Raw genomic sequence first — 13,242 nt, 5'->3', positions numbered from 1 at the left:
GCCGGGTTTTGGTATCAGAATGATGTTGGTCTCGTAAAATGATTTGGGAAGGATTCCCTCTTTTTGGATTATTTGAAATAGTTTCAGAAGGAATGGTACCAGCTCCTCTTTGTGTGTCTGGTAGAATTCGGCTGTGAATCCGTCTGGACCTGAGCTTTTTTTTGTGCGGTAGGCTCTTAATTGCTGCCTCAACTTCTGCCCTTGTTATTGGTCTATTCATAGTTTCAGCTTCCTCCTGGTTTAGGCTTGGGAGGACACAGGAGTCCAGGAATTTATCCATTTCTTCCAGTTTTACTAGTTTATGTGCATAGAGTTGTTTCTAATATTCTCTGATGATGGTTTGAATTTCTGTGGAATCTGTGGTGATTTCCCCTTTATCATTTTATATTGCATCTATTTGGTTGTTCTCTCTTTTCTTTTTAATCAATCTAGCTAGTGGTCTGTCTATTTGGTTGATCTTTTTAAAAAACCAGCTCTTGTATTTATTGATTTTTTGAAGGGTTTTTCGTGTCTCAATCTCTTTCATTCAGCTCTGATCTTAGTAATTTCTTGTCTTCTGCTGGGTTTTGAGTTTTTTTGATCTTGCTCCTCTAGCTCTTTCAATTTTGACGATAGGGTGTCAATTTTGGATCTCTCCATTCTCCTCATATGGGCACTTATTGCTATATACTTTCCTCTAGAGACTGCTTTAAATGTGTCCCAGAGGTTCTGGCATGTTGTGTCTTCGTTCTCATTGGTTTTGAAGAACTTCTTTATTTCTGTCTTCATTTCATTGTTTACCCAGTCATCATTCAAGAGCCAGTTGTTCAGTTTCCATGAAGCTGTGCGGTTCTGGGTTGGTTTCTGTATTCTGAGTTCTAACTTGATTGCACTATGGTCTGAGAGGCTGTTTGTTATGATTTCAGTTGTTTTGCATTTGTTGAGCAGTGCTTTACTTCCAATTATGTGGTCAATTTTTGAGTAGGTGTGATGTGGTGCTGAGAAGAATGTGTATTTTGTGGATTTGGGGTGGAGAATTCTGTAAATGTCTATCAGGTTTGCTTGCTCCAGGTCTGAGTTCAAGCCCTGGATATCCTTGTTGATTTTCTGTCTGGTTGATCTGTCTAATATTGACAGTGGAGTGTTAAAGTCTCCCACTATAATTGTGTGGGAGTGTAAGTCTCTATAAGTCATTAAGAACTTGCCTTATGGATCTGGGTGCTCCTGCATTGGGTCCATATATGTTCAGGTTCGTTAGCTCTTCTTGTTGTATCGATCCTTTTACCATTATGTAATGTCCTTCTTTGTCTCTTTTGATCTTTGTTGCTTTAAAGTCTATTTTATCAGAGATGAGAATTGCAACTCCTGCTTTTTTTTGCTCTCCATTTGCTTGGTAAATCTTCCTCCATCCCTTTATTTTGAGCCTTTGTGTATCCTTGCATGTGAGATGGGTTTCCTGGATACAGCACACTGATGGGTTTTGGCTTTTTATCCAATTTGCCAGTCTGTGTCTTTTGATTGGTGCATTTAGTCCATTTACATTTAGGGTTATTATTGTTATGTGTGAATTTGATACTGCCATTTTGATGCTAAGTGGCTGTTTTGCCTGTTAGTTGTTGTAGATTCTTCATTATGTTGATGCTCTCTAGCATTTAGTGTGATTTTGGAATGGCTGGTACTGGTTGTTCCTTTCTATGTGTAGTGCCTCTTTTAGGAGCTCTTGTACAGCAGGCCTGGTGGTGACAAAATCTCTGAGTGCTTGCTTGTTCGCAAAGGATTTTATTTTTCCTTCACTTCTGAAGCTCAGTTTGGCTGGATATGAAATTCTGGGTTGAAAGTTCTTTTCTTTAAGAATGTTGAATATTGGCCCCCACTCTCTTCTGGCTTGTAGTGTTTCTGCCGAGAGATCTGCTGTGAGTCTGATGGGCTTCCCTTTGTGGGTAACTCAACCTTTCTCTCTGGCTGCCCTTAGTATTTTCTCCTTTATTTCAATCTTGTTGAATCTGACGATTATGTGCCTTGGGGTTGCTCTTCTTGCAGAATATCTTTGTGGTGTTCTCTGTATTTCCTGCATTTGAGTGTTGGCTTGTCTTGCTAGGTGGGGGAAGTTTTCCTGGATGATGTCCTGAAGAGTATTTTCCAGCTTGGATTCATTCTCTTCATCCCCTTCTGGTACACCTATCAAACGTAGGTTAGGTCTTTTCACATAGTCCCACATTTCTTGGAGACTTTGTTCATTCCTTTTTGCGCTTTTTTCTCTAATCTTGGTTTCTCGTTTTATTTCATTGAGTTGGTCTTCGACTTCAGATATTCTTTCTTCTGCTTGGTCAATTCGGCTATTGAAACTTGTGCATGCTTTGCGAAGTTCTCATATTGTGTTTTTCAGCTCCTTTAATTCATTCATATTCCTCTCTAAGTTATCCATTCTTGTTATTATTTCCTCATATCTTTTTTCAAGTTCCTTAGTTTCTTTTCATTGATTTAATACATGTTCTTTTAGCTCACAAAGTTTCTCATTATCCACCTTCTGAAGTCTAATTCCATCATTTCATCACAGTCATTCTCCGTCCAGCTTTGCTCCCTTGCTGGTGAGGAGTTTTGGTCCTTTCTAGGAGGCGAGGTGTTCTGGTTTTGGGTGTTTTCCTCCTTTTTTCGCTGCTTTCTTCCCATCTTTGTGGATTTATCCGCTTGTCGTCTGCATAGTTGCTGACTTTTCGATTGGGTCTCTGAGTGGACACCCAGATTGTTGATGATGAAGTATTTCTGTTACTTGGTTTTCCTTCTACCAGTCTAGCCCCTTCGCTGTACAAGTACTGAGGTCCACTCCAGGCCCTGCTTGTCTGGGGTGCACCTCTAGCAGCTGTGGCACAGAGAGGGATGCTACCAGTTTCTTTTTCTGCTATCTTTGTCCCAGGATGATGCCTGCCAAATGTCAATCTTTTGGATATAGAGGGGTCAGGGAGCTGCTTGAGGAGACAGTCTTTACTTTATAGGAGCTCAATTGCTGAGCTTTGATCTCTGTTGTTCATTCAGGGCTGTTAGGCTGCTATGTTTGATTCTGCTGCAACAGAGATCATTAAAAAAACCCTATTTTTCTCAAATGCTCTGTGTTGGAGGGTTCGGGCTTTATTTTTTGATGTCCGTTGAGGTGTCCTGCCCAGCTAGGAGGCAGAGTAGCCACTGTTTGCCTGTCGAGGCTCCGCCCTTCTGTTGTGTGGTTCACCCTGTTCCTGCAGGCTCTGCTGTTCTGCTGTGGTCTCCACCACACCCTTCGGCAGAGTCTCTTCATTGTAGCAGGTTGCCTTGGCAATGGCAGGCTGCGTTAGCAGTGGGCGTGTATCTCAGTTGTGGCGGGTTGCCTCGGTAATGGTGGACGCCCCTTCCCCACAGAGTGTCTCAGACCATCTGCAAGGGGATAGTTTGAAATCTTGGTTTTGTTCATCCCACTGGGTACCCCAAACACTCTGTCCCTGCAATCCCCTGGGCTGGCCCACTGTCCAAGTCTCTTTCAGTCTCGAGTCCAGCCCTTTCAAGTCTCAGGTTGCTGGTTCAACAGGGCACCAGGACAAGTGCACCCTGTGGGGAGTGCTGGGTGGGGCCGGCTGCCGCCACCTCGGGTGCTGGCTTCACCAGGCAGAGGTACTGCCTGGCGTCCCGCGTCTCCTTTATACTTGGGAGTTTCCCCATTCTGTGGGCAACTAAGATCAGTCTGGAAATGCAGCTCTGACTCACCTCTCTGCGGATTCAAGGAGAGCTCCAATCCTGGGTTGTTCTCACAGCGCCATCTTGAGTCCTCTCTCCGTACTTCATTTTTAAAAGTGCTAATATATATTTTTTTAATTTCAAATTCCAATTGTTATCCTTCATTATCAGCAGGGATTCCAGGACTCTCACAGATATTAAAATCTGTTGATGCTCAAATCTGTTGTGTAAAATGGCATAGTGTTTGCATATAATCTACATATTGTCCTCTATATTTCAAATTATTGGGGAAATTATAATACCTAATATAATTGCATAGTTGTGATATTGTATTTTGTTTTATTAGTCTTTGTTGATATTTGCGTTTTAATTTTTTCTCAAATATTTTAGATCCACAGATGGTTGAATCTGTGGATGTGAAAACCACAAATATGGAGTTAATAGAATAGCAATTGACTCTTTTTATGATGGCCTTGTATTCTTTGATCTTACTATACTCATTTATTAGTACCAAAAGGGCTTTTTTATTGTTGATTTCTTCTGTTTTGTTTTTATAGACTTCTGGTGGTTTCCCATGTAAAACAATCATATCATCCACAAATAATGACAGTTAGACTTTTTCTTCTCAATTTGTGTATCTTTCTTGTCTATGTTTTCTTTCAAGGTATCTATCTTGTGTATCTTTTCTTTTTCTCCTCTTACTCTGCTAGACAGGATTTTCAGTATCATGGTGAATAGTAGTGGTGACAGATGACACTTACATTGTTCTTTCCTTAGGAGAAAATGTATGTTTTCATAATTAACCACAATATTAGCTATAGAAGTTTTTTGTGAGTTTTTTTTAATTTGAATAAGCTCAACTATATGTCTGCTTTGCTAAAAGTTTTAGCAAAATTGGGTGTTGAGTTTTGTCAGTTTTTTGTCAATTAATCTAATTGTAGGATTTTTCTTCTTTAAGCTTATTGATATGTTAGATTGCATTGATTTACTTTTGAGTGTTGAATTAGGCTTGCATTCCTGTAACAAGTCCCACTTAGCTGTGGAGTATACTTCTTTTTTACACTGTTGTTTTTAATTTGCTCATATTTTGTTGAGGGTTTTTATACCTATGTCCACGTGAAATTGGTCTGTGGTTTTCTTTTCTTGTATACAATGTGATATTAATTTTTAGAGTAACACCTTCCTCATAGAATAAATAGGAAATCTTCTCTTTTCTATTCATTAAAAGTGACTGTGGAGAGTTGATATTATCTCTTTCTTAAATGTCTGGAAGAATTCACCAGTGAAACCATCTTTTCAGACAATGATTATTAATTTAATTCTCTCATAGATATAGGGATGATTTGTGTTTTCTTATGTGAGTTTTGGTTGTCTGCGTCTTTTTTTTTTTTTTTTTTCAGTAGAGACGGGGTTACACCATGTTGGCCAGGCTGGTCTCGATCTCATGACCTCGTGATCTGCCTGCCTCGGCCTTCCAAAATGCTGGGATTATAGGCATGAGCCACCACTCCCAGCCTCTGTCTTTCAAATAATTGTTTTTGTTTTGTTTTGTTTTGAGATGGAGTCTTGCTCTGTCCCCCAGGCTAGAGGGCAGTGGTGTGATATTGGCTCACTGCAGCCTCCACCTCCTGGGTTCAAGCAATTCTCCTGACTCAGCCTCTTGAGTAGCTGGGACTAGAGGCATGCATTGCCATGCCTGGATAATTTTGTATTCTTAGTAGAGACAGGGTTTCGCCATGTTGGCCAGGATAGTCTTGATCTCCTCATTTTGTGATCCACCTGCCTCAGCCTCTGAAAGTATTGGGATTACAGGCATAAGCCATTGGGCTCTGCCCAGATAATTTTTTATGTAAATTACAAAATTTGAGAGAACAGGGTTACCAATAGATTTCCCATTCTTCTCTCTCTTTTTTTTTTTTACTGTTCATGTGATCAGTAGTGACAATATATTTTCATTTCTAAGATTGTCAATTGCACTTCTTTTTTCTTTTGTGGTTTGCCTGAGAGGAGGCTTATCACTTTTATTGATATATTTAAAGAATCAATTAAAAATTTTTTCTGCACTTATCCCATTTTCAACTTAATTGACTTCTGTTCTAATGTTTATTTCTTTTTTCTGTCTACATTAGTTTTAAATTATACCTGTTTCTCTAATTTCCTAAGGCAGAAGCTTAGGTTATTAACTTCAGGTTATGCTTCATTTCAAATACATGTATTTATTTCTACAAATTTCCTTACAAATACTTCTTCCACTCCACCCATTAAATTTTGAATGAGTTGTTTTTTTGTTTTACTTCCAAATGCATTTACGTTTTTTGAGAACTTTTACTATGTGTTACTTAGAAATGTGCCTAATTTTCAAATATTTGGGGATTTTCCAGTTATCTTTCTATTATCAATTTCTGGCTTAATTCCACTGTGATCAGAGAACATCTTTTGCATTATTTTAGTTCTTTTAAATTTGTTAAGGTGTGCTTTATGGCCCAGATCCTGGTGAATATTCCATTTTATCTTGACAAAAAGGTGTGTTCTGCCATTGTTGGGTGAAGTATACTATAAATGTCAATTAGATCCAGTTGATTGATGGTGCTGTGCAGTTCAACTATATCATTACTGATTTTCTGTCAGTATCATTTATCAATTACTGAAAGAAAGGTGTTAAACTCTCTCATTGTTGGAATCAAATTATCTGTGTCCCCTTTTGTTCTATTGGTTTTACCTCATGTATTTTGATGCGTTTTATATTTTAGGTAATATATATTTAAAATTATTACATTATTGTTGTGCTGTATTATGATTTTGAGTAATCATTTTTATAAGTCTGTTTTATTTCTTCTCTTACCTTGTCAAGCATCAGTTGAAAAATCAGTGGTTGTTGCAGAGTTCACAATACACATTTTTAACTAAGCAAAGTTCACTTTTAAAATTATTTTATTTTTAATTGGAAAATCATTGTATACATTTATGGAGTACATTGTCATGTTATGATATATGTATACATTGTGGAATGATTAAATCAAGCTAGTTAACATACCATCTCCTCACACACTTACCATTTCTTCATGGAGAGAACATTTAAAATCTATATTTTGGCAATTTTGAAAGCTCCAATATGTTATTATTAACTAGAGTCACCATGCTGTGCAGTAGATTACTAGAACTTATTGCTTGTGAACCCTTGTACCTTTTGACTAACATTTCTCTTTCTTTGTCCACTGCCCTCCATCCTACCCCAGCCTCTGGAAACTACCCTTCTACTGCTACTCCTATGAACTTGGCTTTTTAGATTCCACATGTAAGTAAAATCATGGAATATTTGTCTTTCTGTGCCTGGCTTATTGCACTCAATATCATGTCTTCCAGGTTCATCCATATTGTTAGAAATCACAGAATTTTCTTCTTTGTAAAGACTGAATTGTATTCCATTGTGTACATATAACACATTTTCTTTATCAATTCATCCATTGATGGGCATGTAAATTGTTTCTGTATCTTCTTTTTTTTTTAGAGGGAGAGAGAACGGGAATATTGTTTTATTCTAAAAATGGGTATTAATAATGGCTGATCAATATTTTGTGTATTTAAAGTGGAGAATGTATATTTTGTGTATTTAAAGTGGAGAGCTCTATAAATATTTATTAAGTTTACTTGTTCCAGATCTGAGTTCAAGTCCTGGATGTCCTTATTAATTTTCTGTCTCCTTGAGTCTAAATCTCTTTATGGGTCTTATGTATCTGGGTGTTAGAATCGTTAGCTCTTATTGTTGCATTGATCCTTTTACCACTATATCTTTGTTGCTTTGAAATCTATTTTATCAGATGCGAGAATTGCAACTCCTACTTTTATTTATTTATTTATTTATTTATTTATTTATTTATTTATTTATTTATTTATTTCTGCTCTCCATTTGGTTGGTAAATCTTTCTCCATCCCTTTTTTGAGTCTTTGTGTATCTCTGGATATGAAATGGGTCTGGATGTAGCATACCATTGGGTTTTGGCTGTATCTTTTGATTGGGGGATTTAGTCAACTTAAATTTGGGGTTACTGCCATTTGATGTCAACTGGCTATTTTATCCATTCATTGATGTACATTCTTCTTTATGTTGATGCTCTGTACTTTTTGCTATATTTTTAGAAAGGCTAATACTCGTTGTTCCTTTCTATGTGTAATGCTTCTTTCAGAAGCTCTTGTAAAGCAGGCCTGGTGGTAATAAAATCTCTGAGTACTTGCTTGTTCATAAAAGATTTTATTTTTCCTTCAATTGTGAAGCTTAGTTTGGCAGGATATGAAATTCTGGGCTGAAAGTTCTGTTCTTTAAGGATGTTGAATATTGGCCCCCACTCTCTTCTGGCTTGTAGGGTTTCTGCTGAGAGATCTGCTGTAAGTCTAAAAGGCTTCCTTTTGTGGGTAACCTGACTTTTCTCTCTGACTGCCCTTAGTATTTTCTCCTTTGTTTCAACCCTGGTGAATCTAACGATTATGTGCCTTGGGGTTGCTCTTCTGGAGGAATATCTTTGTGGTGTTCTCTGTATTACCAGGGGTTGAATATTGTCCTGTTTTGCTAGATTGGGAAAGCTTTCCTGAATAATATCCTGAAGGGTATTTTCCAGCTTGGATTCATTGTCTCCGTCACATTCAGGTACACCTATCAAACGTAAATTAGGTCTTTTTACATAGTCCCATATTTCTTGGAGACTTTGCTCATTCCTTTTTATCCTTTTTTCTCTAGTCTTGTCTTCTCGTTTTATTTCATTAAGTTGGTCTTTGACCTCTGATATCCTTTCTTCTGCTTCATCAATTCGGCTATTCAAACTTGTGCATATTTTGCTAAGTTCTTGTGTTTTTCAACTCCGTTAGTTCATTTATATTCCTCTCTATATTGTCTATTTTTGTTAGCATTTCATCACACCTTTTTTCAAAGTTCTTAGTTTCTTTACATTGGGTTAGAACAAGTTCTTTTAACTCCCAGAAGTTTCTTATCATCCACCTTCTGAAGCCTACTTCTGTTAATGGAACACAGTCCTTCTCCATCAGCACTTGTTCTGTTGCTGATGAGGAACTGTAATCCCCTGTAGAGGAAGAGGGGTTCTGATTTGGGGTATTCTCAGCCTTTTTAGGCTGGTTTCTTCCCTTTGTTATAAATTTATCCATCTGTCATCTTTACAATTACTGCCTTTCTAATTAGGTTTCTGAGTGGACGTCCAATTTATTGATTCCCAGTGCTGGAATCCGAGCAACCCACTGCGCTAGCCAAAACAGCAGTGATAAGACTGATGGTGCTCTTCTGCCCAGGAATCTCTGGTCTGGCTTCCTTCTTGAGTCCGTAATAGGCGGCTCTGCCTTCCTGGAACTCGAAACATCATTCGGAAGGGGAACCAGTCTCGTTTACTCTGCATGCAGAGCTGCCTCACTGAGGTGCTGACAAAACCGCTGCACCAGCTGCAAGAGTCGTGCTGGCGACCTGTGGGGCTCCTCCACTGGGAATCTTCTGGTCCGTGAGCGACAAAAATTTGTCTGAAAGTGTGGCGTCCTCTCATTCTCTGTGCTTTTACTGGGAGCTACAATCCTGAGCTGTTAGCGATCAGCCATCTTCGATCCTTCCAAGATGTTTCTGTATCTTGTCTGTTGTGAGGAGTGCTGCAATAAATATGGCAGCGCAGATATCTCCTTAATACACTGATTCAATTCCCGTTGATGTATATGCAACAGTTGGATTGCTGGATCACTTTTGGTAACTTTATTTTTAGTTTTTTGAGGGACTCCATACTACTTTGAAAAAATGGCTGTACTAATTTACATTACCATCAACAGCATACATTTTCACCAACACATCTCTTTAATCTTTTCAATAACAGCCATTCTAACATTGGGAGGTGATATATCTGTAGTTTTAACTTGCATTTCCCTGATGATTAGTAATATTGAACATTTAAAAAATATATGTTGGCCATTTGTATGTCTTTTCGAGAAAGGTCAAATTTTAGATTTTTTTTTTTTTTTGCTATTGAATTGTTTCAGTTCTTTATGTATTTTGGATATCAGATCATTATCAGATGCATGATTTACAGATATTTTCTCCCAATCTGTTGGTTCTCACTTCACTCTGTTAACCACTTCCTTTGCTGTGCAGAAGATTTTTAGTTTGACGCAATACCATTTGTCTATGTTTGCTTCTGTTGCCTGTGTTTTTAAGGTTAATATCTAAAAAAATAATTACTCATACCGATGCTTTCCCCATTTGCTACTAGTAGTTTCACAGTTTCAGGTTTTACATATAAGTCTTTAGTCCAGTTTGAGTTAATTTTTGTATATGGTGAGAGATAATCTGATTTCATTCTTCTGCAAGTGAATACTCAGTTTTCATTTATTAGACAGTTTGGAGCAGCTTTGTCCAAATTCAGTTGTTCATAAATACCTGGGTTTATTTCTGGGCTTTCTTGTTTTATTGGTTGATGTCTCTGGTTTCATGACAATACAATGCTGTTTTGATTAGTATAGTTTTATAATACATTTTGAAGACAAATAGTGTTACCCTTATAGCTTTGTTCTTTTTGTTTAAGATTCCTCTGGCTATCTGAGGTCTGCTGTGGCTCCATGTAAATTTTAGGATTGCTTCTTCTATTTCTGGAAAAAATGTCATTGGAATTTTGAAAGGAATTGTATTGAATCTGTAGATAGCTTTGGGTTGTATGGTAATTTTAACAATATCAATTCTTCCAAGCCATGAGCGTGGTGCATTGTTTTATTAGTTGTGTCATCTTCAATTTATTTCATCAATGCTTTACAGTTTTCAGTATATGTATCTTACACCTCCTCTTTGGTTAAATTTATACCTAAACATTTTATTTGTTTTTTTTTTTTAAATGCTATTGTAAGTAGGATTATTTTCTTAAATTTTTCAGATAGTTTGTTGTTAGTGTATACAAAAAGTACTGATTTTTGTATGTGATTTTGTTTTCTGCAGTCTCACTAAAAGGTTTGTCAGTTCTAGCAGTTTTTTGGTGGAGTATTTAGGATTTTTCTACATGTAATATCATGTTGTCAGCAAATAGAGACAATTTTACTTTTTTCTTTCCTATTTGGATGACGTTTATTTCTTTTTCTTACTTAATTTCTCTGGCTGAGACTTTCAGTACTATGTTAAGTAAAACAGGTGAATGTGGGTACCCTCGTCTTGTTTCCAAGCTTAGAGGAAAAGTTGTCAATTTTTACCATCCAGTATGATGTTAGCTGCAAGCTTATCATAGATGGCCTTTATTGTGTTGAGGAACATTTTTTCTATACCTAATTTGTTTACAGTTTTTTTCATGTAAGGATGCTGAGTTTTGCCGATTGCTTTTTCTGCATCTTTCAGATAATACTCACTCACTTCATATGTAATCCAGACACCTTGTAAAGGAGCATTACTAATTCCATCCTCTCACTCTTTGAGATATTGCTGTCATTCACTTCACTTGCCCATATGCTATAATTACACATTATATTGTTACTATTATTGATCTAGACAGTTACCTTTCATATCAATTAGAAGTCTCTAAGAATTAGAGGCTAGGCATGGCGGCTCACATTTGTAATCTCAGCACTTTGGGAGGTGAGAGGATTACTGGAGCCAAGAAGTTTGAGACTAACCTGAAAAACATGAGGCCCCATTTCTACATAAAGTAAAAAAGATTAGCCAAGCACGATGATGACACATGCCTGTGTTTCCAGATACTCAGGAGGCTGAAACAGGAGGATTGCTTGAGCTCAGGAAGTCAGAGCTGCAGTGAGTCATGATAGGATCACTGTACTCCAGCCTGTGTGACAGAGTGAGATCCCATACCAAAAATATTAGAAAATAAAATATTTTAGATTCATTTATTTATGCTCTGATGCACTTCTTTTCTTTATTAGAACCAAGTGTCTTAAATATATGGTTATCTTCTGTCTGAATAATTTGTTTCAATACTTCTTGTAGAACTGGTTTTCTAGTGATGAATTCCCTCAGGTTTTGCTTGTTTGAGAACATCTTTTTTTTTTTTTTTTTTTTTTTTTTTTGAGACGGAGTTTTGCTCTTGTATCCCAGGATGGAGTGCAATGGCGCAATCTCAGCTCACTGCAACCTCCACCTCCTGGGTTCAGGCAATTCTCCTGCCTCAGCCTCCTGAGTAGCTGGGATTACAGGAGTGCACCACCGTGCCCAGCTAATTTTTTGTATTTTTAGTAGAGACGGGGTTTCACCATGTTGACCAGGATGGTCTTGATCTCTTGACCTGGTGATCCACCCGCCTCGGCCTCCCAAAGTGCTGGGATTACAGGCTTAAGCCACCGCAACCAGCTGTCTGAGAACATCTTTATTTCTCTTTCATATTTGAAACAATGTGAAATTCTAGATTGATCTTTTTCTTTCTATACTTTATATATTTCACTCCACTCTCTTCTTGCTTGTGGTAGTTTCTAATGAGACACCCACTGTAATTCATTCTTACTTCTTTCCTCTATGTGTACCTTTCTCCACTGGACTTCTTCTCTCTTTGTGTTGGGTTTCTGTAGTTTTGATATGGTATGTCTACATGTGTTCAATGGGAAGGCCATATTTATCCAGCTTGGTGTTCTCTCATCTTCTTGGACCTATGATTTGGTGTTTATGATTTTGGATGGTTCTCAACCATTATGTTATTTTGCTCTATTCTTTCATTCTTCTTTTTCTCATGAACTAATTCTTCATATGTTACTCCTTTTGATATTGTCCCACATTTCCTGAATGACTTGTTATATTTTATTTTTATTATAGTTACTATTTTTGCTTTTATTATTCTGTTTTGTGTGTTATCTACTTTTTCACATAGAGGCCTTAACAAATTTTCTTTTAAATTTCATGTCTAATAATTCCTACATGATGTCTGTCATACCTAAGTTTGAGTCTAATGTTGTTTTGTCTCTCAAAGCTATGTTTTCTCTTGGCTTTTGGCATGCCTAGCAATTTTTTGTTAAAACCCAACCATTTCGAATTCTGTGGTAAGAAATGACCAACCACCAACCTTTGGGGTGGCTTAGTAGTTGGTCTGTGTAGTCTCTTCAGTAGTTGGGCTGTGCTCAGTGTTTGCTGTGTCTATACATACCAGGAGCTTCAAATTCCTTTTATGTTCTTGTTTTGTCTTCACTTGAATTGGGGCTTCTCAATGTTCTTTTTTTTCAGAGACTGCATGTCTTGTAAGTCTTCTCATTTTATTGATTGATTGATTGATTTAATGAGACAGGCTGGAGTGCAGTGGCACAATCTCCACTGCACCCTCAGCCCCTCTGAGACTGAGAAATGCCTAAGGGCCGCGATCTTAGGGTAGCCTAGAATTTTATGAACTTCACTTCTAGGAAATGCCCGATTCTTATGGTGAAGATCTAGAAAGATTTCCCCTAAGACTGTGGCAGAGGGCATGAGATGAGCACACATTGTGAATTAAGCTCAGAAACTTCTCCATAGCAAAGGTTGACCCTCCAGGGGCAGGTATTTGCCAGAGATTTATCCCAATCTTTATTGTGATTTAATCCCCCTTATCCCAATCTCATGCTGAGGCATGA

General features: G+C 37.5%; 1 protein-coding gene across 1 annotated transcript in view; it reads left to right on the top strand.

The window, feature by feature from the left end:
* LOC144576786 (uncharacterized) overlaps positions 1-13,242 on the top strand; it is a 78,530-nt gene that overhangs the window by 60,695 nt on the left and 4,593 nt on the right. The window contains exon 3 of the mRNA XM_078329083.1: positions 6,918-6,976. Coding sequence (XP_078185209.1) covers positions 6,918-6,976 — 59 coding nt within the window. The remainder of the gene's footprint in view (positions 1-6,917; positions 6,977-13,242) is intronic.

This window comes from Callithrix jacchus, chromosome 6, assembly GCF_049354715.1.
Source record: "Callithrix jacchus isolate 240 chromosome 6, calJac240_pri, whole genome shotgun sequence".
NCBI lineage: Eukaryota > Metazoa > Chordata > Mammalia > Primates > Cebidae > Callithrix > Callithrix jacchus.
This window is presented reverse-complemented; position numbering and strand designations above follow the sequence as displayed.